This window comes from Leopardus geoffroyi, chromosome D2, assembly GCF_018350155.1.
Source record: "Leopardus geoffroyi isolate Oge1 chromosome D2, O.geoffroyi_Oge1_pat1.0, whole genome shotgun sequence".
NCBI classification, from domain to species: domain Eukaryota; kingdom Metazoa; phylum Chordata; class Mammalia; order Carnivora; family Felidae; genus Leopardus; species Leopardus geoffroyi.
The window spans coordinates 13,594,815-13,622,277 of record NC_059334.1 but is presented as its reverse complement, the minus strand read 5'-3'; the positions used below and the strand labels follow the sequence as shown (position 1 = coordinate 13,622,277).

The 27,463-nt window shown below is 41.2% G+C and overlaps 2 protein-coding genes across 10 annotated transcripts in view; both read right to left on the bottom strand.

The window, feature by feature from the left end:
* Positions 1–1,243: 1,243 nt before the first annotated feature.
* On the bottom strand, positions 1,244–21,228 carry RBM34 (RNA binding motif protein 34). 3 transcript variants are annotated; one of them, XM_045437310.1, is made up of 11 exons: positions 21,112–21,222; positions 20,828–21,002; positions 20,476–20,612; positions 15,959–16,190; positions 15,192–15,251; positions 12,601–12,644; positions 6,102–6,185; positions 5,881–5,944; positions 4,265–4,304; positions 3,911–4,029; positions 1,244–2,082 (listed from the first exon to the last, which is right to left on the bottom strand). In XM_045437310.1, the coding sequence occupies exons 1-11, from the start codon at positions 21,168–21,170 to the stop codon at positions 1,804–1,806; spliced, it is 1,293 nt and encodes a 430-aa protein (XP_045293266.1). In that variant the 5' UTR covers positions 21,171–21,222; the 3' UTR covers positions 1,244–1,803. The 3 variants fall into 3 exon arrangements, with proteins under 3 accessions (XP_045293266.1, XP_045293268.1, XP_045293267.1); XM_045437312.1 differs by lacking the exon at positions 20,476–20,612 and having other exon boundaries at positions 21,112–21,228; XM_045437311.1 differs by lacking the exon at positions 15,192–15,251.
* ARID4B (AT-rich interaction domain 4B) overlaps positions 21,225–27,463 on the bottom strand; it is a 156,840-nt gene continuing 150,601 nt past the window's right edge. For 4 of the 7 annotated variants that reach the window (XM_045437301.1, XM_045437307.1, XM_045437302.1 and 1 more), the window contains one exon: positions 21,225–21,385. In XM_045437301.1, coding sequence (XP_045293257.1) covers positions 21,225–21,385 — 161 coding nt within the window. Of the gene's footprint in view, positions 21,386–24,283; positions 26,048–27,463 lie in introns of those variants that run through there. The other 3 variants (XM_045437303.1, XM_045437305.1, XM_045437308.1) reach the window with 1 other exon arrangement.

The window sequence follows — 27,463 nt, the reverse complement described above, 5'->3', positions numbered from 1 at the left end:
CATCAAGATATTTAGATAAAGAGGCTGAGAGGCTTGTCCAAGGTCATACAGAGAGGTGGGTCAAGAACCAGACGCCTTTACACTGCAGTCCATGGCTCTTTACACAAAAACCTAAAGACCAAAAGGAGCACCCCGTGTTAAAGACTAAAATTATGTATTTCTAGTATACACTGAATTTTACATAATCAACACCAATATACACTATAAGATATACACCATAAAAATATATGCTACATATAGTCTACATTTACAGTGATAGTTCTATCTGGTCTATAGGTGATACATCTTTTTTTCTTTTTAATTTTTTTTAATGTTTGTTTATTTTTGAGAGAGAGAGAGAGAGAGAGAGAGAGAGAGAGAGTGCAAGAGTGCAAGCAGGGGAGGAGCAGAGAGAGAGAGGGAGACACAGAATCCGAAGTAGGCTCCAGGCCGCCAGCACAGAGCCCAACGCAGGGCTTGAACCCACACACTGTGAGATTATGACCTGAGCTGAAGTCAGATGCTCAACCGACTGAGCCACTCAGGTGCCCCAGTATAGGAGATGCATCTTTATACAACTTTAACTGGTAAAATATGCAAAAATGCTCAAGATGATCAAGTATGAAGTATTTACTGAACCATACTTACAAAAAAAGATTCTAAGCACCATAGGGGATACTAAGCATAAAATACCCAGTCTCTGGATACAGTAAAATAGAGCTCTGATTTCTACAAATTACATTTTAAAGATCATTAGGTTTCCCCGGTGCTATGATCACAAGTAGGGATTTTCAAAATAATCAGTAATAACTCACTGTCCCTCAATCCCCTTCTCCACCTAAGTGACATGACACCTGCATCACTGATTCCGCCTGCCTCAGATCAGCATCCCTGGATTTCTCCCACCCCCCTCCCTCCTGGATGCAGACGCAGCTGGGTAAGATCTGTGAGATGGGCAACAGCTATAGCACAAGCTTCAGCCGCAAGGCAATACAATGGTATTCTCTCCTCTTGTTGAACTTTACACTTTGTGGCCTAATTACCATATTTTATCAGAAAATATCCTTTAAACAGGATTTTTTGGAAAGATTGTTTCATTTCATTCTACTGCATGACACTAATTTAAGAATCACAAGTTTTCCTGGGAGAGTATTTTTCAAATTGAGAAACAGAAATAAAAGTAGAGATCTGCTTTGTAGACAATTTACCAAGGACTTCAATAGCGAGTTTAATTACCGGTTAAGAATAAGAAATCAAAGCAATATTTCATATAATATTCTTTGGTTAGTTTATTACTACGTTGATGAATTAAAATAAAAACCCAGAACTCTACTTTTCACAAGTTCAAGAGAAAGGGGGAAAAAATTTAGTGGCTGTTATACAAGAGCCCTTCAAACCCTTCTTCTTTGGGACTGTTATTTGTATTAGATCAGTATTCCTACCTATCTAGATCCAATTGGTATCAACGTGTGCATACATATATACTTTTTAAATTTACTCACTTTTAGTCTCATCCCAAGTAATTCTTGAAACAACCATCTGAAGTGTTAATTACATATTTCTATCATACGCTAATACATAGCCACTAAAATTCTAAATGTTTACCTTAAGCCTAAAATCATCTCATACCATCTCATAATCACTGGTGACTAATCTGCTTACATCTTAAAACAAACGCTTCAAAGGTGCCATCACAATGTGAATAAACTAAAAATGTTCCCACGTTTCACACGCACCATCCATATAAAATTCTGCAACTTGATACATGAGTTTACCACACTTTTATTACGAGTACTCAGTGGGAGCAAAATAACCTTCGGATTGTTACTTCTGTTTTTTCTGTTTCTTAGTCCGTCCATTTTTCTTCTGCCCTTTCTTTTTCTTCTTAAGGAGAACAGCTTTTTCTCCAATAAACAAACTTTTAGAATGTCCTACATTTTTTGAATCAAAATGAAGTCCCTGCTTAGGTTTACCGACATTCTTCGAACTGGGATTTGAATTTGGCTTTAATTTTTCTTTATTGACAGAACGCATGACTCTGAGTTTCCTTCCCATCAGTTCAGAATTATTTAACTTCAGAGCAAGATGAACAGCATCTGTATTCTGGAATAAAAATCAATATATTAATTTCCACCGAAAGCCCTCTGCAAAGACACTAGTACAGCTGTGACTTTAGTGGATTAGGAGAATTTCAAGCTTGCACAGATAAACGCCCCTCCCACTTTGACATCCAAGAAGTGCAACCCCATGGGTTTCAGCAGCTGGGCCGGTAGTCTAGTTTTAATCATGCTCCTCACAGGTTTCTCCTCAGGAAGCACTCAGCTGCCTTGTCACATAATTAGGTAAGTCACAATCCAACAGGCTTCATTTTTCTCATTGTAAAATGGAGTTCCAACCAACTAGATCAGTCACATGCAATCTTTTAAACCCATCAGCCTCTCTTGTCACAGGCTCTTTCTGCAAAAGCTGCACTGTGTTAGCTGACTTGAGAGAAGGGAACTCCCTTTCAGTTTCTGAAATGCTGAACTAGATGCCTTGCAGAATTGTTTTTTGTTTTTGTTTTAATATTTATTGAGAGAAAGCGTGAGAGCAAGCAGGGGAAGGGCAGAGAGAGAGAGAGAGAGGGAGGGAGGGAGAATCCCAAGCAGGCTCCATGCTGTCAGAGCAGAGTTGGGACATTTAACTGACTGAGCCCCCTAGGCGCTCCTGCAGGATCCCATTTAGATCCCAAATTCTATTACTCTCTTGTTCTAATATAGAACCACTAGATGCTAACAACCCTGAATATTCATGAGATGTTTGCTAAAGGACTTTAGGAACTTATCAAGTAATTACAGCAGCAGAGGGGCACCTGGATGGCTCAGTTGGTTAAGCAGCCAACTCGTGGTTTCAGCTCAGGACAGGATTTCACAGTTCGTGGGATAGAGCCTGGCATTAGGCTCTGTGCTAACAGCAGGAGCCTGCTTGGTATTCTCTCTCTCCCTCTCTGCCTCTCCCCCACTCGAGCCCTCTCTCAAAATGAATAAATAAATAAACCTTAAAAAAATAGTAGACAACGGAGAAACACTACAATGCATTAACGATGGCAACAAAAGGCTGCGACAACCTTTCTCAAAAGCTGTCTGGTAATAATACATATCAAGAGTATTAAACATGGTCATTTATCTTGACCTAGTCAGTAACAGGCCTGGGGATCTATCCAAAAAAAAAGCAATCACAAACTGCACACAAACATTTGAAGGAAAAAAAACACCCCAATTTCATCATTACAGGGAAAAATAGAGAACACTGCAAATTTCCAACATTTGAGAAACATTAGGGAAAAGATAGTATAAATTATGTTACCTCACTCAAAGGAACATACTTATACAACAGAAAACACAAAGCAGGTTGCAAAATTTTATGTTCACAGATGGAAGTTCAACTTTAAAAAAGAAGGCACGGAAAAAACTGAAAGGAAATGTATTAACGGGTGCTTGCGGAAGGGAGAAAAACTTAAGTGCCATCAGGCATTATGAATATTCTCATAGTATATATGTTCTAGTATTATTAGGCATGATACGCTGGTTAATATTTTGTAAACTAAATATAACTAATTTTGTACAAAGACCAAGATTTTCTTCTACCTGTGCCAACGGGTCAATTCTTTTCTCCATTTTATGGAAAGTGGAAATTCAGAGACTTAATACTTTTCATGTCCAATATCTGAAACATTATTTCATAACATCAGCGTGGAGAAAGAGGGAACCAGAATGTCTTTTGATGAGGTGCGGTTACAGGAAGAGTACTCTGATATGGCAGATTATGAGTTTAGTTTCCTGAAGACGGAATTTGAAGGTGACGGTGACAGTTATGTCTGAGAGATGAAACAGCAGGGACAACCCCTCCAGCACATTTCAATGGACAGTGACAATGCACAAGTCTCCCATACCTCAAAGAGTACGTAGCCGAAGCCTCTGCCGACTCCAGTGGCTGGGTCTCTCACAATCCTAACCGCCACAATACTCCCACAGTCCAAAAAGTGTTCCTCAATTGCAGATTCTTCCACTTCTAAAAACAAATTCAACCAGAGCACAAGTAAAAACAGAATGGCCTTTGAAAGCTGGAGCTGTTTAATGATACAGCAAGTTAATGTAATATAGTTAATATAGCAAGCCCCACGAAAATTAGTCAAGTTACACTCTACACTTTTCCAAGTTGGTCTTAAAGCAAAACATTAAGTTACTACTCAGTTGTTGTTTTCCTGTTATTTTAATGATAAATTGGTACTTTATTTAACACTTACTGTACGGGAGATTCCCCACAAATACTGATCTCTTGTCCCTCTGAAACACAAAGAAGGTTAATAAAAATCACTGGAGGTGAAAATGGAAGTGATCCGAAAATCCCCTCTTTCCCTCACCCCATGTATCTGACAGGTCTCCACTGCTCTGATTTAACTACGCACCTGTCCCTTATTTGATTCTGTTTCTTCTATCTTCCCTCTTGAAAGTGCGTAAGCACCAGAGGCAACAGGGTTTCTTTTGTTCACAGCTAGCACTAACACATGGCAGAGCCCAGGACAGGCATGCTAGATTGGCACAGCAAACTCGGTACCGGGCCAGACAGCAGTCTGTTGGGCATTGCGGCGGGTGGCGACGTGGTCTCTGATGTAACTACCCTCCCAGCCTTAACAGAACATTTACAAGTAAATGGTGGTCGTAGGCTAATAAAACTGAATTTAAATAACACAGTCGGCTTCATTTAAATAACACAAGCACACTTGGCCCTCAGGGTAGGTCTACATCAGAGCCAGAGAGGTCTTCCAGGCCTTGGTCATTTCTCAGCCAGCGCACTCTGACCCCCACGAAAATGCACTCTAGGTTTCGGTGGTGAGCTCTTACAAGCAGCCTTCACTCACTTTGAGAGACCTTTGTCAACTGCAAACTTACCCATCACTCCTGCATTTAAACCTGTGGGACTGCTCCTGGACAAGATTCAGACGCCTCAACACGGCAGACCACAGTCTTCATGATTTGGCCTCTCCCGTTTCTCCAACAGCAACTTACTGCTGTCCCTCTTCACACTCTACCTGCTATTAACTGCATCAAGCTCTTGCCATTCCCTAAGCAAATTAAGTTTTGGTCCCCGCCACATACACTGTTTAAAATTTCTTGAGCCCAGATAACACTGACTCATCTTTCAAGTCTCCAAGAGCACCTATTCTTCTCCTGGACACCCTCCTTTGTCCCTTCTTGCTGGTACCTCCCCAAGTCAAGTGTCCCATTCCTGAGCTGACAGAGCATCCTGTGTATTTATCAGAACATAGTGCTGGGGCGCCTGGGTGGCTCACTCGGTTAATTATCCGACTGTGCTGACAGCTAAGTGCCTGGAGCCTGCTTCGGATTCTGCCCCTCCCCTGTTCACACTCATAAGCTCTCTCTCTCTCTCTCTCTCTCTCTCAAAAATAAATACCTTAAAAAAAAAAAAAGTGCCACAATCAGCCCATCTGTTTGTCTTCACCTTTGTACTGTGGACCCCTGAACCCCTACAGAACCCGGACTATAGCTCAGCACTGAATACCTGACACAGAGTAGGGACTCAAAAATGGAGTTAACTTTCTCTATTTCGGTATGTGAAATAAGGTGTTGGCCCGGATGATCTCCAACATCCCTCCCAGGCTAACTATCTATGAATACTTGATCCGGGTGTGGGGGTACCCCGTTCTTGGAAGCTGTTGACTAAGGTCCTTGTGCCAGTCTGTGCCCCAACGTTGTGACCTCAAGGGCCAAAGTGTTTCCTTCTTGGCTTCCCTTGTGCTCACTGAAGATTCCACTCCTCTCCTTAGCGAAAGCTCGGAAGAGAACGTTTCTCTCTAGAAGACTCTAGTTAAGTTCTTTAAACAACTCAAGTACCACTTACAGATGAAGTCTCGGATGCCAGATCAACTCTAACACGAAATCCATCTGCAAACTGGGTCCCATTTCTGCATTATAAACACGAAGGGGGAAAATGGCTGTTAAAAATGAGCGCCGAGTTAACTGTAATATTTGCTCTAAAGTCAAACCAAAGAATAAAAAAAAACATACTCGTACATACTTAAATGTAATAATTCCATTCAAATCTCAAAGAGATAACATTACCTTTTCAATGCTTTTGTAGCAGCGCTCTCATCCTTAAACACAACATAAGCATTAATGTTTTTCTGATCAGGATGAATTTTACGTCTATACAAAAAAAAAAAAGAAAAAGACAGTGTAAAATCCATTAATCTCAAAGTCATTAAAAAAATATATAATTTGTTTTCTACTCTCAATCAGCACATATGACAAGAATTCCCAGGAGAAGTTTCATCTCTTTATAAATTTAGTAATAACGCAAAAAATAACATACAACTTACACAGATATTGGACAAAACCTGTAACTTTTGCCTTCCTATTGGTCATCACTATGAGGGAGCAAGCAAGTAGCCACCCCCCGCCCCCGCCCCGCCAAGCAATGTCACAAAGCTAGAAACAAGAATCTTAACTGGAGCCCTGTACCTAACAACACATAAGCAGATACGAGAAGATAAAAACTATACAAATGTGTACAGCTTAGAGAAATATTAAAGATCAATAACCTTGCAGCCACTGCCCATCCCAGAGACACTCTCTGTGCCTACCACCCCTACTTTTCCAGAAACCATCTGCTTGTGTGTCTATGTAGTTTTATCACAATCAAGCGTCTATTCCTTGGTCATACTTTGGTGATGTCCACTTGGGGACTTGAAGTCTTTTGAGTCTTATTTAATCTGCAGGATTCTGCCTTTATCTCTCTCTTTACCTTACTGTTCGACCTACGGAATTTTCCAAAGCCTGGATGCTTTTGATTGCAAGCTCACAATACAGGTCAACGTGTTCCTCTGGCCTCCCTATTTCTTACAAATTGGCAGCTGGATCCAGAGGTTTGCTCAGACCTGGACTGTACATCTCTGTCGGGACTGGACGTAGTGCTGTGTTCACTCAACGGGAAGCAGGTTATGACTGGTTTTCACTCTTTTTAACGACTACAGCTGCTGCTGCTCAATGCTTCCACCCACTAATTCGCAGGCTTGCAAAATGGTCATATAATTTAGATGTGACCGATCAGCAAAAAGGACCTAGTAATGACCACAGATTCTTCCCTGAAGACATGAACCTATTGTTTTTGAAGTAGCAAAAATGCTAATAAACAAATGAGTACCATCAAGAAAGGCACTAGGAAATGTCAGGGCATTTCTCATGGCATTCTGTAATAATATACTACACTATCTGATAGTTTTCTATTGATAAAACTAACTGCGATTTATTGAATACCTAATATAATACTGGGCACTGTATTGGCCATTTTAAGTATTCATTTAGTCTCCCATCTCCGACATGGGTGTTACTTTTCTGATTTTATGGATAGGGAAGCTGAGACTCAGAGAAGTGCCATGATCACAAGGCAAGGAGTGGCCAGCCCAGGACTTCAAACAGGCCTAGGTGACTCCAGAACCCCCACGCTTTCCCCGCAACACACAGCTCCTGACAACATCCTACTCAACTTGTCTTAGTGTTGAAATGTTTGCATCCTCCCCAAATTCATGTGGAAATCCATGTAACGCCCAATGTGATGGTAATAGAAGGTGAGGCCTGTGGGCGTGGCTGAGGTCATGAGGGTGGAATCCTCTTGAACAAGACTAGTGTTCTTCAAGAGACCCCACAGAACTCCTAGCCCCTTCTTTATCTTACCGTTTGACTATAAACTGTGAGGACCGGTGAGAAGGCACTGGTTACGAATCAGTAAGCTGACCCTCACCAGAATGCAACTACACTGTCAGTTCATTCTGACTTCCAGCCTCTGAAAGTATGAGAAAGTAATTTCTATTGTTTATAAGCCATCTGGCCTGCGCCATTTTGTTGTAGCAACCCGAACAGACTAAGACAAACCCCAAGAAAACCTAAATGGAAAAGGACTTTAACAACTCTTAACTGGGGGCACCTGGGTGGCTCAGTCAGTTCAAGCATCCAACTCTTGATTTTTTGCTCAGGTCACGATCCCAGGGTCATGAGATCGAGCCCTGAGTCGGGTTCTGCACGGCGCATGGAGACTGCTTGGGGTTCTCTCCCTCTTCCTCTGCCCCTCCCCAACTTGCACTTGGGCAGGCACATGCTCTCTAAAAAAATTAAAATAAAAAATAAAAACTCTTGGGGCGCCTGGGTGGCCCAGCTGGTTGAGCGTCCAACTTTGGTTCAGGTCATGATCTCACAGTTTGCGGGTTCAAGCCCAGCGTGGGGCTCTGTGCTGACAGCTCTGAGCCTGGAGCCTGTTTCAGATTCTGTGTCTCCCTCTCTCTCTGCCCCTCCCCTGTTCATGCTGTCTCAAGAATAAATAAACATTAAATAAATAAATAAATAATAAATAAATAAATAAATAAATAAATAAGTAAGTAAAAAACTCTTAACTGCACTCTACGAGAAAAGATCCCTTGGCACAGGGAATACAGAGGGTAAGCACACAGTTCTGCCCCTTTCTATGTGGCAAGAACCTGTTTTGTATCAAGCTGGATGGGTGATTTAAAAAAACTAACGACATCTAGAGATCTAGGTATTAATGACATCTAGAGTTCCACCTGCACCCAGAAGGGAGAAAACCAGGAATAGCATCATCCCCACCCCGACACAAGAAGCCGAATAACCCACAACATTCTAACTTTTGTAGAAGCTACCAGAGCTAAAGTCCAAAGGAAACTGAGCTGAGGTCCAAAGGAAACTGGGGGGCTAAGCAAGGGCTGGGCCATCCGAGGAGACAGGAGACAGCACTGGCTCAGAAGCTGGTGCCAGACAAGGGAGCCGGGCCGATTTCAGCTAGGATTTAATACATTGTCAGAGCCGCGTGTGGGCTGGGCCTGAAATGGAATCTCTGGAGGCCAGCAACACAGATAGGCACACCCGCTTGCAGGCTCTGCTCCACCGACCTCTGCCAATGTCCCCAGGAATGACTGAGGGCAGGTGGGAGCCCAGAGACATCCCTGGGGGGTGTGGGCTGGAGAAGAGAAGTATGGGAAGGACACAAAGCCCACCTGGATTCTTCTCCCAACGGAGAGGGCTGAGCTGCTGGGGCAGAGACAGCAAACCCCGTCATTCCCAGAGCACAGGGAATAGTCCTGGGGCCAGAGAAGGGAGGCCTCCTACCACAGGGCAAGGAGTGGGAAATGTTTTCCAGCCCAAGATCCACCAAAGACACAAGGCAGAGGTTGGCTGCCACGGGAGGGAGGACCGGCCGGTGCACTGATACACAGACAGACAGGGCCGGCCTGCATCAGAGGCTGAACCGGGACAACAGACAACCCCACCGCCCCCAACCAGACCACCAAAAACCAGCACTCGCAAAGATGGATCTTCAACAAAATTTAAAACTTGGGCTCTTTAAAAGACACCCTTAAAAAGGTTAGCCACAGGGGCACCTGGGTGGCTCAGTTAATTAAGTGTCTGACTTCATCTCAGGACATGATCTCACGGTTCGTGGGTTCAAGCCCCGCGTTGGGTTCTGTGCTGACATGGGAGCCTGGAGCCTGCTTCTATTCTGTCTCCCTCTCTGCCCCTCCCCTGTTTGCATGCTGTCTCTCTCTCTCAAAAATAAATAAACATTAACAACAACAAAACAAGGTTAGCCACAGATAGGGGCAAAATATCCAAAACATATATATCAGAAAAAAGTCTTGCACCCACAATGAAAAACTGTATACAATAAGACAGACAAGCCACCAGAAAGTGGGTGAAATTTTTGAACCAACACTTCTCCAAAGAATAGATACAAGCAGCCAAAAAGCTCATGAAAAGGCCCTCAATATCTTTAGTCATCAGACTAAATAGAAACTGAGACCATTACAACAAACCCTTAGAAGGGCTGAAACTAAATGACTGGCAATACCCAGTGCTGGCGAGGATGTGAAGGAAATGGGAATTCTCCCACAGCGGGTGGAATGTAACACGGTGAGGCCACTTCAGAAATTTGACAGCTTCTTAGAAAACGGACATGTACCTACCACAAGACCCAGCAGTCCCACACCTCCAGATACTTTAGCAAGAAAAATAATGTGTACACCAATGTGTTCAGAACTTTATTTGTGATAGCCCCAACCTGGAAGTAACCCAAACATTCATCAAGCTGGCAAATGGATGGGTACATTCTGGTACAGCCACACCATGGAATACTACTGGGCAATAACAAAAGAACAAGCCACAGAGCATCCAACAGTGTGAGTGATCTCCAGTTTATAGTAAGTGCAAAAAAGGAAGACGCAGAGTATACATGTTGAATACAACTGCATCAAAAGGTATGTGGGGGGTTGGGGGGGAGGGGAGAAAGTATATATATGTGTATCAATTTGTAAACACGTAAAATGTCTCTAGGAGGTTATACTAAAAAGTAAAAACAGCAGCAGCCTGGGGCAGGAACTTGGCTGACTAGGGTAAAGGTCCAGGAGCTAAACTTTTCACTGCATACACTTTTACACTTTATTTTTAACCACTTGCCTCATTATTTATTCAAATAATTAAATTTAAGAAATTTTTTGATTGGGGGCAGGTGGTCAGGGCCAATGGCAACCACAGGGCATAAATTCTATTTTTCTGGCATCAAAATTCCTCAGTACTATTATACACTCCTATTGGCATCTTGGTTTCTGCTGAAACTTGGGCCCTGGCTTTTAGCCTCCTCCAGGAAGAAGTCCATACGACCTGAAGAAGAGCTGTGTCTTACCAAGTTTTCCATTCCTTACAGCATCTGAACAATAATACCTTGCATGTGGAAGGACTTAACATGTGTGGCTACCCCACAAACGTTACTGGAGCCAGGAACACATAGTAACACATATTTATTAAGTGTTAATACAAATGCTGTGATGGGTATGGGATAAAACTGGCAAGAACCTGGTCTGCCAAAGAAGTCTAAATTAAGAATGAATGTAGACATGAATGCATCAAGATGCTCAAAGGAACTGCAGTAATTCAAAAATCCTGTTATTGGAGGATTCCCAGAAATTTCTGTGAAATTTTACGTGAGCAGAGCTGACACACAATGTTACCTTAGCTGAATATAGTGAATTATGTTGTAATTAGTACAACATAGTGATTCAACTGAATTTTTTTTTAACTTTATTCAATTAGTACTGGCTGAGGCAACTCGTGACTTCTTTTTCTTTTGATTGAGATGTAATTGACATGTAACATTACATTAGCTTCTGTTGTACAATATAATGATTTGGTGCATATACGGACTGTGAAATGCTCACCCCAACAGGTCTGGTTGACATCCATCACCACACAGGGTTACACGCTTTTTTCTTGTGATGAGAACTTTTAAGATCTACTCTCTTGGCAACTTTCAAATACCCAAGACAGTGTTATTAACAATAGTCACCATGCTGTACATGACATCCCCATGACTCACTTATTTTATACCTGGAAATTTGTACCTTTTGACCCCCTTCAGCCATTTCACCCCCACCTCCTCCCCTGGCAACCACCCACCTGTTCTCTGTGTCTTCGAGTTGTTTTTCATTCTCTGGCTTACTTCACTTAGCATAACGCCTTCAAGGTCCACCCACGTTGTCAAAAATATAAAGATTTCTTTCCCTTTTTTAGGTCTGAATAATATTCCTGTGTGTGTGTTTATCCAATTATCTATTGATGGACACTTAACGCTGCTTCCGTGTTTTGGCTACTGTAAATAATGCCCCAATGTTTTCAAAGTACACTATCTTATCTAATATAACCATACCTATGTATCAATGTAATCTGTAGACCTATTAATATAGCTATATCTAATATATATACCTCTGCTTGTACAATCTATGATTTCATGTCCTAGTTAGAAAAAAAAACCCAAGATTAGAGATTAATAGGAGACTCTGCATAGAACTGAAGGTGAATGAGAAATACAGGTTGTATGTTTTAAATTTATATGTCAATTATACTTCAATTTTAAAAATTAATGAGAAATGAAGGGAGAGTAAAGAAAACTTTTGTGTCTCATCCATGGCACTAGGTGGATAAGGAGGGTAGGGGAAAATCCCCTGAGAATATGAACTTGTGAGCCACACTACCAGCACAGTCCCCAAACCTTCAAACAGAGAGCTTAAAGTGGTCTTGAGCTGGTAGTACCCCCAGGTAACCTGACAGAAACAAACGTGAATTCTCTGGAAAAACCAGACCGGCTAACCGCAACTATGGGGCACCCCTGATTTTCAGATGCATCCTGACTTCAAAATGTTAAGATATGGGAAAATGTGTGTCTTAGAACTGATAAAATACAGTATTTATGATTTATACTACGATATTTGGGCATAAAATTTCCTTATTCTCTTCCAAACATAATGCTTGATTAAATGTCCTTGAAAATTCTCATGGCACATTTTCCAGCAACTTATTTATAATATTTAATGTGATTCTACAATTTATGTTAAAGCTTAAAGACAAACATCTGATAAATTTACCCACTACTGCAGTCATAAGAAAATAGTCAAGTAGTATGATGCATTACCGAAAAACAAAAATCCACGAAAACACGGTCTTAAGTTTTAACCAAAATGGAAGAGAGTTTAAGACTACTCCCTTTCTCTCATTATAAACTTACTTTATTGCTGCCAACTTTTTGGACAGAGTTCCCTCTGCTGGAATCTTTTAAGAGAGAAAAAAAAAAGGGGGGACAGATATTAGAGAAAATTCATTATCCAAAATATTACTTCAAATTAATTATATTTTAATTAATCGAATTCTAAATGTCTTATTCTGATGTGATGTAATTAAAACATTCTAGGGGGGCGCCTGGGTGGCGCAGTCGGTTAAGCGTCCGACTTCAGCCAGGTCTCACGATCTCGCGGTCCGTGAGTTCGAGCCCCGCGTCAGGCTCTGGGCTGATGGCTCAGAGCCTGGAGCCTGTTTCCGATTCTGTGTCTCCCTCTCTCTCTGCCCCTCCCCCGTTCATGCTCTGTCTCTCTCTGTCCCAAAAAATAAATAAACGTTGAAAAAAAAAAAAATTAAAAAAAAAAAACATTCTAGGGAATCAGAAACAACCGTCCTAATGTTATATGAATGGGATCTGGTGGCTTAGGCCAAAATTTTACAGGCAATGACTTTTAATCTAAATGGAAGTAAACATACTGTGCTCTCAACTTGGGTCAGATGACTCAAAGGGGTCTCTGGACATAAGGGGATATGGAGGTTAAAGACGCATAAGAAAAACGTAAGGAAAATTGTTTTATGAAATAAGCTTGGAAAAAAGCAACACTTCTATATTAATATTTTATTGTACGTGCTATATGATTTTACTTTTTTGTACATTCTGTATGATTTTAAATATGTCTAAATAAATTGGGAAATAACGTAAAGACATTATTTCATCCATATGTCTAAGGGTCAGTATATGCCAGCTGGCAAAAAAAACAAAAAAAAAACAAAAAAAAACATTGTATCTTTAATTGGGCAAATAAGGGAAACCCCTTTACATTCAAATTCACTTTCTTTTCAGCCCTGTACAGTATTACTTTTGTACTACTTAAGAGTGAGGGGTTAGGGAGGCAAAACTTTATGGAGGAGATTGAAATTCAGGTCAACAACTCTGACCGTCTGCAAGGCGCCAGTCCTGAGATACTGGCAGAGGCACTGAAATGCCTCAGCCAGGTACTGACAAGACAAAGGTGAAAAGATATAGACCCTGCAAGTTCACAGAGCAGCACCATCTATGAATGTCAGTTTAATTTAGGGCAGTTACTATAAATGTCCCCTGGAAATCTTAGTCATCTGATATAAATTCTCAGTCTGCCTTACTCACAAACTCTGAAAATACAGACAGTGTAACCGTGCAAGACATGAGAAATGCCCAAGTGATCAACAGGTGAATGATGGTCATCAAAACACATTTACTAGGTGTCTTCTAGGAGCCCTCAAGCATCTGTATCTTGTTACTGAAGATACAAATGAGTAGGTAAGACACAAAGCAGTAAGGTACAGAAATAGAGGGGAAGAAAAACATTTGGTGGTATAAAGTATCAAAAAGAAAAACTTGAGTAATTAACATCTTAGTCGCCTACCAAAACACAGACTGTATCTCACTAGGCAAAATGAGACTTTGAGGAGGAGTCGCAACAAAACCGATGAACTGAGCAAAAAGAAGAGTGAGAAAGCGCTAGCGTCTGATCAGCAACGAGGGCAGCTCCCAGGCTGCAGGAGAGTCACACGTGGCCTCAGGGCCACCCTGTGTTGACTGTCAGGCTAAGAACCAGGACAGAATTCACTCACAGCAAGGCAAATGTAAGGGCTTTAGGCAATTTCATATATGCTTCATGTGCACAATGTGCAGGTACTGGTGACCCACGAATGAGCAAGGCAAACCGGCTATCTGCTATCAGCTTTCAGTCTGGTGGGGCAGACGAATAATGGAACGACTACAGAACAGTGTCATAAGCACCATAATGAAGTATGGGGTGCCGGAGAATGCACAACAGAGTCATCAAACAGACCGGTCATCCAGGGACAGAGCAAGATCCCCAAAAGTAATACCAGGCCAAAGTGCGTGTGTGTGTGCGCGCGCGCGTGCACGCGTAAGTGATGTGGTACCTATATGTGTAATGATCATGAGTTCCAGGAAGAAGTACTTTAAAATTTTTAACACTTATTCATTTTTTGAGACACTGAGCGTGAGTTGGGGAGGGGCAGAGAGAGAAGGAGACACAGAATCCAAAGCAAGCTCCAGGCTCTGAACCGACGGCACAGAGCCCAACGCGGGGCTCGAACTCACCGAGTGTGAGACCATGACCTGAGCTGAAGTCAGACGCTTAACCGACTGAGCCACCCAGGCACCCCTGGGAAGAAGTACTTTAGGGAAATTAAGTTGACAGTGGTAGGTACTGTCTGCAGTACACCAACCTCCTGGACTGAATGCCTTGGAGCTCAGAAATGTTATTCCACACGTATTAATGTTCCGCAAACAAAAGTCACACATCCACCCTCCTACAATGATATCATTTTACTGTGTGAACGCATTAATTTAACAGAGTCCAGGAGTCAGAAGTAGATCTTAAGAGCACTTCTTCTCTGGGGCTAGATTTGAACCTGTTGATTCAAAAGGCTGTGCTTCTCCATCTCACTAATACCAACATGTTAATAAGCCTGACTTAAACGAATACGTTTCGAGATTTGCAATTTCAAGACAGGGAGAAAACATACCAGAGAACGAAATCGTACAGATTCTATCTGTCCATACTCTTTAAAAAATGACTTCAGCTTCTAAAATAAAAAAACATATATACTTTAGTCTACTTTCAGAACATCAAGTAAGTGCTACAAAAAAGAATTAAGTAAAACCATCTGATCATCTTTTACTGCCAGGTTTTCTTTTAAGAACATTTCAGGAACAAGGGACTACTCGGTTGGAAGACAAAAAATAGTTTCCACACACACATATATACACATAAAACGCATCTCAAGTTTTTGTTAGTATCCATAAGGTACGCATTTTTGTCTTTGAATCTTTTATAATCTTTGCCACATGTAAACTGTAAAAGTAAAGGGCATATTTTGGGTTTAGTAAATCCCACATAATGGAAGAACCTCAGGATGTATTCATTCATTTATATAACAAATATTTATTGAGCCCCTTACTCTACGCTAGGCATGATTTCAGGTTTACGTTCTAATGACATGTAACAGAAAAGAGGGCTGGAAGGAATAAAAAAAACCAAACCAAACCAGGAGGCCACTGCAATACTGTTTGCAGATTTGCAAAAGGATGAATAAGGGCAGTGACTATGGGAATGGAGAGGAGAAGGTGTATACCAGAATCAATCTACAGAATGATTCATGTAATCATTTACAATGAAGCTATATGTTAATGACTTATTAATTATGCATTTATTCAATAAAGGAAGAGTAAACAAAGTTATGAGTTATTAAGTTCTCTGAATCCTTACAACATGCAGATTGTACACACTTACCTTCTTATTACACGTGACAGGCAAATTCCCAACAAACACCGTTCTCTCATTCTTTAATCTTTCTTTTTCTTGGTTGATTTCAATTTTCTTTCTCTGATTTACAACTGTGTGATCTACATCATCAAGTACTTTTTTATCTGCTGCTTTAATACCAGATTGAGAAGCACTCCTTTTCTGTCCTTGTTTTTGGTGAATTTCTTCTTCTAAATCAGCACTTGCTAGGGCATTTTCCCTTTACGAGGCCATGAAAAAAAAAAAAGGTAAAAAGAAAAGAATGAGTCCTAGAAGTCCGATGTAGTATCTGACAAAGCACAAAGATTTGAAATATTTCTCACCTACTTCTAGCTTTCCTAAATATAAACTTATGATTCACAAATATATCTAAATTTAAGAAACAGCATTATCAAAAAGTGACCAGTATCTCTAGAATACTCAAGATTAGAAAAAATTGGAGCACCTGGGTGGCTCAGTTGATTAAGCATCTGACTCTTGATTTCAGTTCAAGTCATGATCTCACGGTTCCTGAGTTCAAGCCCTACATCAGGCTCCACACCGGCAGTGCAGACCCCGCTTTGGATTCTCTCTCTCTGTCCCTCCCCCACTCACGCTCTCTCTCCAAATATAAATAATTTTTTTTTAAAAAGAATGATGTATTAAAAAAAAAAGATTAGAAAAAACTAAGCTCAATTTTTGAAGATATGTTACAACTGTCAGGTTATTGCAGAGCAACAAAAGTTGCTCATTTAAACAAAAGTTGTAAAGCTCTTGGAGGTCTAGTTTATGCTCTATGAATGCCCAGTTTCATTCTCTGCTCTAGAACTCCGGGGGATCTGCAGCACTTGTAGGGGATCTATAAAGGTTAAAATGGCTGCAAAGTACTTTGTAAAAGCAATGTGGCCAATAGAGAAAACCAGATTTCCTACTTTTAACTGTAATATTTAAAGGACTGCTTGTCAAAAGTACATTCTGAAATGGCAAATACAATAAAAACCTTAGTGCACATGGGTAAGCGAGATCTGAGCATCAATTCTAACAGAGAACTGACAGGGACCGTATGTATGCATATATACATGTATACACACACACACACACATATACATATATACACACATATTTTAAGTTTATCTACTTATTTTTTTAGTAACCTCTACACCCAAAGTGGGGCTCACACTCACAACCCCAAGATCAAGAGTCGCATGCTCTTCCAACTGAGACAGTAGGCGCCCCGGGACTGGGATCTTAAGGAGGCAACGGTAACACGAGTCGAGTCGTGGGTAGTAAATGATTCATTCACTCAGTAAATATTTACTGGGTTCCTATTCTGTCCTAGCGTCTGGGGATAGAAAGATAAAGAGACTATTAAAAACCTTGCAATACTCCAGCCTCTGAAGAGATAAGCAAAGTTCACAATACAATGGTGACATGGTGTAGAAAAATAAAAGACACATGAAAGGCTTCTCAGGGGAGGGGAAAGGCCGTGTCTGGCACATTGTCCTCAGTAAATTTTGACATTCTTCTTCCACTAGACCGTAAGTTCCACTAAGGAGAGGGTTCATGTCTAGTTTTTTGTCCACGATGGCATATAAAGTACCAAGCAGGAGTGAAAGGAACCGAGACGGTATGGTAGGAACCAGGTCAAGGACCATGGCTGTCATGTGCAAGTGCTTAGGTTGTATCCCACAGAGCTTAAAGAGCCATTGAAAATTTTGGGGCACCTTACAAAGATCATTTGGGCAGCAGAGCAGAAGATGCTTAGGGAAGGGGCAAGGCTGGAAAAGGGAGACCGGTACGGACAGAGTTATAACTGCATGTATCTGAGAAGACAACAGACCAACTTGAGCAAGGGAGGGGTGGAAAGGGAACAACAGATTCAAGAGATATTAAAAGACAGCACCATCAGGACCCGGCAGCTGAGTAGAACGCAGGGAAAAGAGGGGGTATAAGATGACTCCCGAGTCACTGGCTCAGGCAACTGGATGGAAGATTGGTGGTACCATTCCTGCGGACAAACAGGTCTCAGGAGCCTACACAGCTCAGTCTGAAGCATTCTGAACTTGAGGTGCAGGTGACTCTCAAACAACACGGGTCTGAACTCCACTTAAACGTGGATTTTTTTTTTTTTTTATAAATGTGGTACAGTACTACAAATGTATTTTCTCTTCCTTATGATTTTTTTTTGAAATTTTAATGTTTATTTATTTTTGAGACAGAGAGAGACAGAGCACGAACAGGGGAGGGGCAGAGAGAGAGAGGGAGACACAGAATCTGAAGCAAGCTCCGAGCTGTCAGCACAGAGCTCGATGCGGGGCTGGAACTCACAGACCGTGAGATCATGACCTGAGCTGAAGTCGGATGCCCAACCGAGCCACCCAGGTGTCTCTTCCTTATGATTTTTAATAACATTTTTTTTCTCTAGCTCACTTTATTGTAAGAATACAGTACATGACATATATAACATACAAAATACGTGTTTACCTACTATTTATGGTAAGGCTTCTGGTCAACCGTAGGCTATTAGTAGTTAAGTTTTGGGGGAGTCAAAAGTTATATGTGGATTTTTGACTGTGTGGGGGTCAGTGCTCCTAACCTTTCCATTGTTCAAAGGTCAACTGTATCTAGAATATACAGGTGCAGATGCCAGCAGGCAAACAGATACACAGATTAGGAGATCAGGAGAGAAATCAGAATGGTGCAGCCATGGGCATAAAGGAGACTGCTCAGAACGAAGGGTAGAAAAAAGTCCTGAGAAGATGACCACAGAATCCTGGGGGAAATCAACATTTACAGAGTAGGCAGGAGAAGAGGTACCCAAAAGAACACTGAGAAGGAACAGACAAACGAGTGGAATCAGAAGAGACTGCGATAAAAGAATCTAATAGCTTCAGGAAGAAAAGCCACCATGTGGAATGGAACAGGGAAGAGGCTGTACTGCCTATTAAAGATGGCAACTGTGGGGCGCCTGGGTGACTCAGTCGGTTAAGCATCCGACTTCTGCTCAGGTCACGATCTCGCGGTTCATGAGTTCAAGCCCCACATCGGGCTCTGTGCTGACAGCGCAGAGCGTGGAGCCTGCTTCAGATTCTGTGTCTCCCCCCCTCTCTGCCCCTCCCCTGCTTGTGCTCTCTGTCTCTCAAAAAATGAATAAATGGGGGTGCCTGGGTGGCGCAGTCGGTTAAGCGTCCGACTTCAGCCAGGTCACGATCTCGCGGTCCGTGAGTTCGAGCCCCGCGTCGGGCTCTGGGCTGATGGCTCAGAGCCCGGAGCCTGTTTCCGATTCTGTGTCTCCCTCTCTCTCTGCCCCTCCCCCGTTCATGCTCTGTCTCTCTCTGTCCCAAAAATAAATAAATGTTGGAAAAAAAAAAAAATGAATAAATGTTAAAAAAAATTAAAAAAAAAAGTATGGCAAGTGGGTCAGGATATCTTCACTGCACGCTGCTTCGGAAGTTTGGGGAGATCACATAAAAACACATGTGAACAGTCGGATTCAACACGTCAGAACAACAAGTTCCTGGAAGAGAAAATAGATCAGGAAAAGGAAGAACACATGTATAAAGTTTTTCTGAAAGCTTGACTATGAAGGGAAGGACTGAGGGCATCGTAGTAAAGATAGGGTTTGGTTTTGTTAGATTTCTCTTTTTAGGATGAGACACTTGAGCACATTTGTACAGGAGACAGATGAAAGCCACGGGAAGGAGAAGAAAATGGATATAGCTGAGGGAATAATCCGGAGGGAGACAAAAGAGGTATGTGGTATCTAAAGCACAGGTGACCGAATTAACCTTGGACAAGGAGCGAGACACCTTTCTCTGAGAGAAAGTAAAAAAAATTAAGGGGCTTGAAGAGAGTGGCTTCACAGACCAAGGAAAGTTACCAGGGAGCCTGTGATGTGACCGCTATTTGGATCTTGATCAAATAAACTGTAATGAAAACATTTTTTTTTTTTTAACGTTTATTTTTGAGACAGAGAGAGACAGAGCATGAACGGGGGAGGGTCAGAGAGAGGGAGACACAGAATCTGAAACAGGCTCCAGGCTCTGAGCCATCAGCACAGAGCCTGACGCGGGGCTTGAACTCAGGAACCGCCAGATCATGACCTGAGCCGAAGTCGGCCGCTTAACCGACTGAGCCACCCAGGCGCCCCATGAAAACATTTTTTAAGCTAATGGGGGAAATCTGATCTCTGAGTTTGGGAAAACAAAACTCATCTTTTTCATGCTGGGATATTTACACATTTAGATTCCAGACCTTAAATCTGCTTCCACTTAATGAGGGAGATATGAAGGGTAAAGATGGAACAAGACTGGCCAAGGATTAGTAATTGCTGGTGCTGTGTATATGAGGTTCTCATCCTTTTCAACTTTTGAATATGTATGACATTTTACACAATAAAAATTTTTTTCTGTAAAACCTAGAACTAGGAGATGAGCAAAACACTAAGATAAAGAGTGCAGGTATAAAAATCTCAAATTCTTTACCACCTAATTTCTTTAACATCAGCTTAAGACAAGTCTACCGACCTGTTTGCCAACTTTTTGTCTGCAGCAGAAAGTTTCTTCTTCACTTTCATTTTTTGTGAAGGTTCTTGCAAAAGTGGTCCTTGAATTTGGGATGCACCTTCTTCCTCCTCATCCCGTTTCCTTTTTTTGGTGGTTTCCTTTTAAAAGTTGGAAGCTATGTTTGAGACCTCATCTTTTTAAATAATTTAGTAGTCTTCCTAAATTAGCAAGTGTTCTCTCTCACTGGATTCCGGTAATGAAAGCTTACTTAAAATTAACCCTATCTGCCCCGCTTTAGAAATCATGCCGGGCGAGGCAGACTGTTCTAAAAGCCGTTCCGACGGGACGTTCGGAATAGAATTCAGTCACTTACTTTAGGCACAGGCACATACACGGGTTGGAGCTGAGGCTCAGAAGAGCTGAAGAGGGACGCCAACCGAGCTGTACTATTTCTGGAGGGGCGACTGCCCTGGAGCAAGCTGCTGGCGACTTGTCCAACCACATAGTCTCCGGCCAGACTCCCGCGAACGCCGTCCTCCGGGTTGTCTCTATAGACACCGACGCCAGAAACTCAGCCACGCCAGGCCCCACCGTTTCGCCCTCCAGAGCTCCCGAACGCACACCCCTGCCCAGGCGGACGTGCCACCCGCCACTCACCTCTCCTGGGCACCTTTCTTTTTCTTCCTCTTGTTCTTTCCTTCCACCGGCGTCCCCATCCTGAGGCTTTCTAGACCGCGGCGGCGCACAAGCCCGGCACTTCCGGGTCCCGGCTACTTCCGCTCCAGGAACCACGCCCCTTCCGGCCTGGGCTGAGCGGGAGCCAGAGACAACCTGCGAGCGGGTGCAGGGCTTCCGGTGCCGGGTTGGACCTCGTCAGGCTGGAAAGAAACCTTTCTTGGGAGTGCAGGAAGTCTTCGAGAGTAGTTGAGGCCTGAAGTATAAATAAGAATCAGCCAGGCTGGGTGTGGGGTGCCACTCCAAGCGGAGAGAAACACGGTCGAGAACCCCTGAATCACTGAAGAGGAGGGAGGGAGGTTTATCAAGAAATGAGGTTACAGGGATGTAGGCTACACAGCAATTGGTGAATCGGTGCGAAGCGTACATGGGCATTTTCTGCACTGCTCTGGCAACTTTTCTAGTATTTCACACTATTTCAAAATAACGTTTAAAGTAAGCTCCAGCTCTAACCTGCTCTGCCTAGCTCTTCTACCAGATCCTGGGCACTGAAAACTCCTGCTATTTTCTCAGCCTAACTTCCCAGACTCCTCTCCCTCCAAACCCGCACATTCTAGCCTTTTTTATTCCTTGTTACTCCTTTACCCGAAAGGAATCCCAGCTCAGATATCCCTTAGAAAAATCTCCCAGTTACTTACAATAGATTTTTTTTCCAAGCCTTCATCTAACTGCACTAGTGTTAATGTATTTACCCTTTTTCTTACTTACCTTATTTCTGTATTTCTACTTGCCGTACCTAGTGAATGTTCGATAAATTGATTTTTAAGTAATAAAAGTATCAAATTATTATTAATTGAATTCAGAACTTTGGTGGTAAAATCGGATTTAATTTTGACTCGAGAATAGACGTGCTTTCTGAAAGCTGCTTAAAAGAAGTAACTGAGAATATATGTGACCCTTTTATAGACTGTATCAGGAACCTTGATGGAAAACACCCAATATTCAACTGCTTGGCTCTGGTCTCGATTTCCCAGTCTCTTATTTAGGCTTCCCGTAATTGTGACCTTGTATTTCACAAAAGATGAGACAAATCCAACTGTCTGTATTTGCAATTCAAGCACCTCGCTCCATCTATCCTATGTAGTCCAATGAAGAAATTCTACTCAATTTTTCTTCCAGAAGGTCTCCCAATCCCATTCTCATCCCCACTCTCTCTAGCATTATTCCAAGAATCATTTCCTATCCGTAGCACTTGCAACCTCATCACATCTGGCCTTTCCTGACTCTTCCTCTCCACTCTTACCTACACATTCCATTTCTAGATGAAACTCCCTCAAATGTTACTTTAAGGATTGCAGCTCCTGTGTGTCACCATCACATCTGTCATCATAATCCCTGTATGCTCATTCACCGCCCCCTTTAGACTCCTAACCACTGGCTTTCCCTGACTGTACAATTTAGCACATATTTTGTTAAGCCTTACATAGATTACTTCCACAATAAAACCATGAAACTATTGCTGCTTGGGGATCACATCTAATAGACACAAAATCCATCATGATGGTAGTCAAAAATCCCTAAATAGGTTAAAATTAAGAGAAAGGTGGAGAAATGGGCTCACAAAGAATGAAAGGGAGCACACACTTCTAGAGGAAAATAATTAGGATGAAAGAGGCTGTGGTTGGACAGTTAAAAAATGATCCCCACTGCTGTTCAGAACTGGTTTTTAACTGTTTAGAGATCACTTAATGCCTCTGATGAGTTTAAAATATAAGGACTCTTTTCATAGAAAGATACAGACAGAAATACTTTGGAAAATACGTTAGTGGTCTTCCGTATTCTGCTTCGGCTTCCCCAATCTCCCTACACTTAAGAAAATTAACAAGACCTGACCCTCAGGTTATTTCAGGAGAAAAAAAAATGGTTTTGGAGAACACTATAAAAAACATCTATCTTAATTTTTCCATCCATTGTAACTAGGTTGATAAACTATAGTTTAGGTAACCAGAGGAGAATTTAAGTCAAATTCTGGTAATACCATGAATTCTCACAACAGGCAGGAAGGCAGAGAGGCCCAAGAGTATAAACCTCAATTCCAACAAAATTTGGAATCACTGTTTCTATCACACACAAAGTACGTGATATTAGTTCCTTGAAAAACAGGGTTTCATGATCAGGTAAGAGTGAAAACAGTAGGTAAAGGAAGTTAGCCAGGGGTCTCTTCATAGGCCTTCTCGGTTTTTAATATGCCAACACCGAATCTCTGCGAAGAAAAAATGCTATATATAGCATATATATTTGGCAATGAATTCCCAAAGCATTTCCCAGAACCAGTATTCTAAGACTTCATTTTGGGAAGCACCGTTCTACAACAGTTTAAAAATCATCCATTAAACAAACTTCTGTAACAATAAATACAGGGTCATCCCAAAGGTGCTTTAAAACTATACATTTGAGCTTTTTAGGCCTTAAAAATTATTCTTAAGAAAGGATTGCCTCTAGGTGGAAAGTTCATTTAAATGGGGCATAAAAATCTAAATACTGATCTTTTTTAATGTGGAAAAAAGCAGATGCATATTAAATCACCAGAGACCTTTTTAAAAAGATCTAAATCCAAGTACCATCCTAGACCAACTGAATACAACTCTGGGGGCCTAGAGGTGGGGGGATGGGAGGATGGCCTCCACTGCCCCCCCTCCCCCCCCCCACCCGACACCAACAGGGCACAGGAGTACTGATCACTGTTTTAACAATGTCCAGATGATTCCAATGTGCAGTGGGGCAGAGTGCACTAAAAGTAAAAGTCCAATGAAACTGTAACACAGAAAAAGGAAAAAAAAAGCTGCTGGTAATGGTTCCACATGTTAAAGAAAATAAAAAATTTTTCTTTAGACAAACCTCCAAGTGATGAATGAATATTCATGTTCAGACTCAAGCAAAATAGTCTATAGTGTATATACAAAGATATAAAAATGCCTAATAAATCCTGAATCTCGTTAATGGACTTTTAATTCTTATAGGTATAATATTCCCTTTTTTTGGTATGTCAATTAACCCCTTCTGGATAATACAGGCTGGAGATGTATGTTCCAGTCAATCATCACATACAGAAATGAACTAAAATTACTTAATCTTTTAGAAACAAAATCAAGGATTCACAAACTATGGCATTTTATTTCAGAGCCTTTGCTTACATTTGTACAATATATTACATAATTCTTCATTGTTTGCAGATCCTAATATATACTTTATAGCTTTTATTCTATAAGCTTTTTCTTCAACGTTTTGCTGTCAACAAATCTTTACAGTCCTGTACAAATTTGAATAACTTGAAACCATTTTCAACAAAATTAGTTACTGTAAGCACACACTACAAGACTGAAAATGCTTTTCTTAGAAAAGTTGAATGTAAAGGATTCTGACACGTTAGCATCTACAACAAAACGCTTCGAAATTCTCACATGTCGTATTGCCAGGAAACAAATAAAACATGCCAGCCCCATCCAAAAAAAGTACACAGAACTACAATTAAAACGGTAAAACAGTCTGTACAGTAAAGTACTGTGTATTAACAGTGCCAGGTATTAAATAGCTTGAATGAACACATCCGCAATATACAAATGTCTTACAAAGGTGTAGAATTAAATACAAGTGCCAAACAGAACAGAGATTGGAATCATACAACATAAAGTCAATACAAGTGAAAACAAGTTTGCGTTCATTTTGGATTTTATACAAGGCATTTAATTTTATAGGCCTACCACCCCGATTAGCTATTTATACTTAAAATAACAACCATCCTTCTGAGACAGTTCATATCAACAACCTGGAACCATACTAATACAGTTTACTTGTTCCTGAAGTCCTCTTGTTGTAGCTCATAATAAAATAAGCAATACAAATGAATTATCTGCATTTAAGGAAAAAGAAACATTTACAAGAAAACACAAAAATATAACTGTTATAATTCATTATGAATAAATATACACTTTGAACTGGCTAAGTACAATCTTTATACATTGTTTAAGATTTAATACAGTTTATTAGCCATTTTCTTTTTTTCACACAATGTATTATATCAAAATTAAAAAAAAATACTGATTTATAGAAAAATGGCAAAGTACAGTAGTTCCATTCCAATTTGAAGGGGCATGAAAAGCCACTGCAAGACCTTTTAGCCTAATTCAAACCTGTAAACATGTTCAGTCTTTTTTTAAAGAGAATCTTTAATATTTGGTTACCAGGATTGATGTCTAATATCCTGTTAACTGCAGGTTTGGAATTTATTACATGTGCTTGACTTATACAATTAAAGCCACCCTAAGGTGACTTGCTTTAAAAAACAATTAGCTCGTACAAATGAAAATAGGTTCGTATTTTTTCATAAATAAATGGAAAAATATCAAATGTTCCAGCTTTAACAAAATACAAGGGAATACATATACAGTAAGTTATCTTGACATGTTCCGGCCCACCTAACAATTATGCTTACTGTATTGTCTCTACAGGCAGTGAAAAGCCTCCATTTGCCACAGTGGAAGGCCTTCAAGTTACCAGACACACAATTCCCAGACAAGTTGGAAACAATTATTGCTTGAGGAAAAGCAGTTCATTGTACTTTTTCTTCATAAAAAAAGTGCACTTAAGTGCCAAGTCAGCTTGTCAAGAAACAATTTTTAAATATAAAATAGTGCTTGTCTGATTTTTTTTTTTGTGCCACTGTGCAGTATAAAAAAAAGACGTGGCCCTCAACAGCCATTAAGTGCAAAGTGCTTTAGCAAGTCCTGCTGTCACCTGCACTCAACTGACATTCCATTTTGTGATGCGCTGGACATTGACGGTTCAGCTAACGTTAACATAACAGCAGCTGTTATGGAACTGGATGAAGGGGAAGAGGAGGATGAGGACGTAGCAGCACCTGAAGAAAGGGGAAACCAAACCAAAGGCTTAATAAACGTACATACGACAACAGAGAGAAAGAAAACACCAGCCCCGTAAGCTAAAAGCCTGTCGTATTCTCTGAAATCACTCAAGCCTGCAAGAGCAGCCCGAAGGTCACAATGCCATGACGTAAAGAAAGGAAAAACCAGAGTATCTCAAGTAGCTCTAGACAGTCCTGAAATACAGAGTTAAGGAAAAGGGACAGATCAGGGAATGCCGCTCCCACACAGATCATATTAGGAAAAAAACAATTGTGCACCCAGTCTATTAAGACGCGGAAATAAAACCAAGAATCGACTTTGCAACAGTGAGACAAACATCAAAAAGAACTTTGAATCCAATAAGAAAAAGTGGTAATCCACCCAAAAATCTTTTCCTTCCTCCTAGTTCCTGCATCTTTCGGTGTTTAGAGTTTCTTACAAATTTAAAGGGTGAGGACAGTGATTCTTAGTGTTGGAACAAAAGGGTCCACAGCTTGACTACTGCTTTTTCCTGCACTTCGCATACAAAGCAAATGACACATCCGTTAGTTTCTTCAGGGAAATTCTCTCATTGTTATAAATCCATATTTTTTAAAGTTTATTTATTTTTGAGAGAGAGAGAGAGAAAGAGAGAGAGAGTGAGCCCATGGAAGCACAGTGGGGAGGGGCAGAGAGAGCGAGAGTGAGACAGAATCAGAAGCAGGCTCCAGGCTCCAAGCTGTCAGCACAGAGCCCGACGTGGGACTCAATCTCACAAACCGTGTGAGATCATGACCTAAGCTGAAGTCAGATGCTTAGCCAACTGAACTACCGGGTGCGCCTATAAATCAATATTTGAAAACAAAATGTTTTAAGGAATACATGCACAAGGTAAAAGAAATTCCTTCAGTATAGGAATATAAGGTGGAAAAGCAAATCTCCGCCTCATGAAAACCCTCCTAAGTCCTCCAAATTTCACTTCCCTGTTGTTACCAGTTGCTTCAGTCTTCAAAACTCTAGTAGAGGTGCTGGCAAATTACTGCCCCAAGGCCAAATCTGGCCCACCTGTTGTTTGTTTGGCATAAAAAAGGTGATTTTATTAAAAGCACTGGGACAGGTGCATGGGCAGAAAGAGCTGCCTCACCTGTTTCTGATAAGAAAAATTTATTGGAAGGGTGCCTGGCTGGCTCAGTTGTCAGAGTGTGTGGCTATTGATCTCGGGGTTGTGACTTCAAGTCCCACATTGGGTGCAGAGATTACTTAAATAAACTATATATATATAAAATTTATTGAAACACAGCCACGCCCATTTGTTTACCTCCTGTGGCTATGGTAGATTTTACACCTACAAGGGCAGGGTCAAATGTTCCAAGCAGGCCTCCTGGCCCACAAAGGCCAAAATATTTATTAACTGTCTCTACAGAAAATGTTCC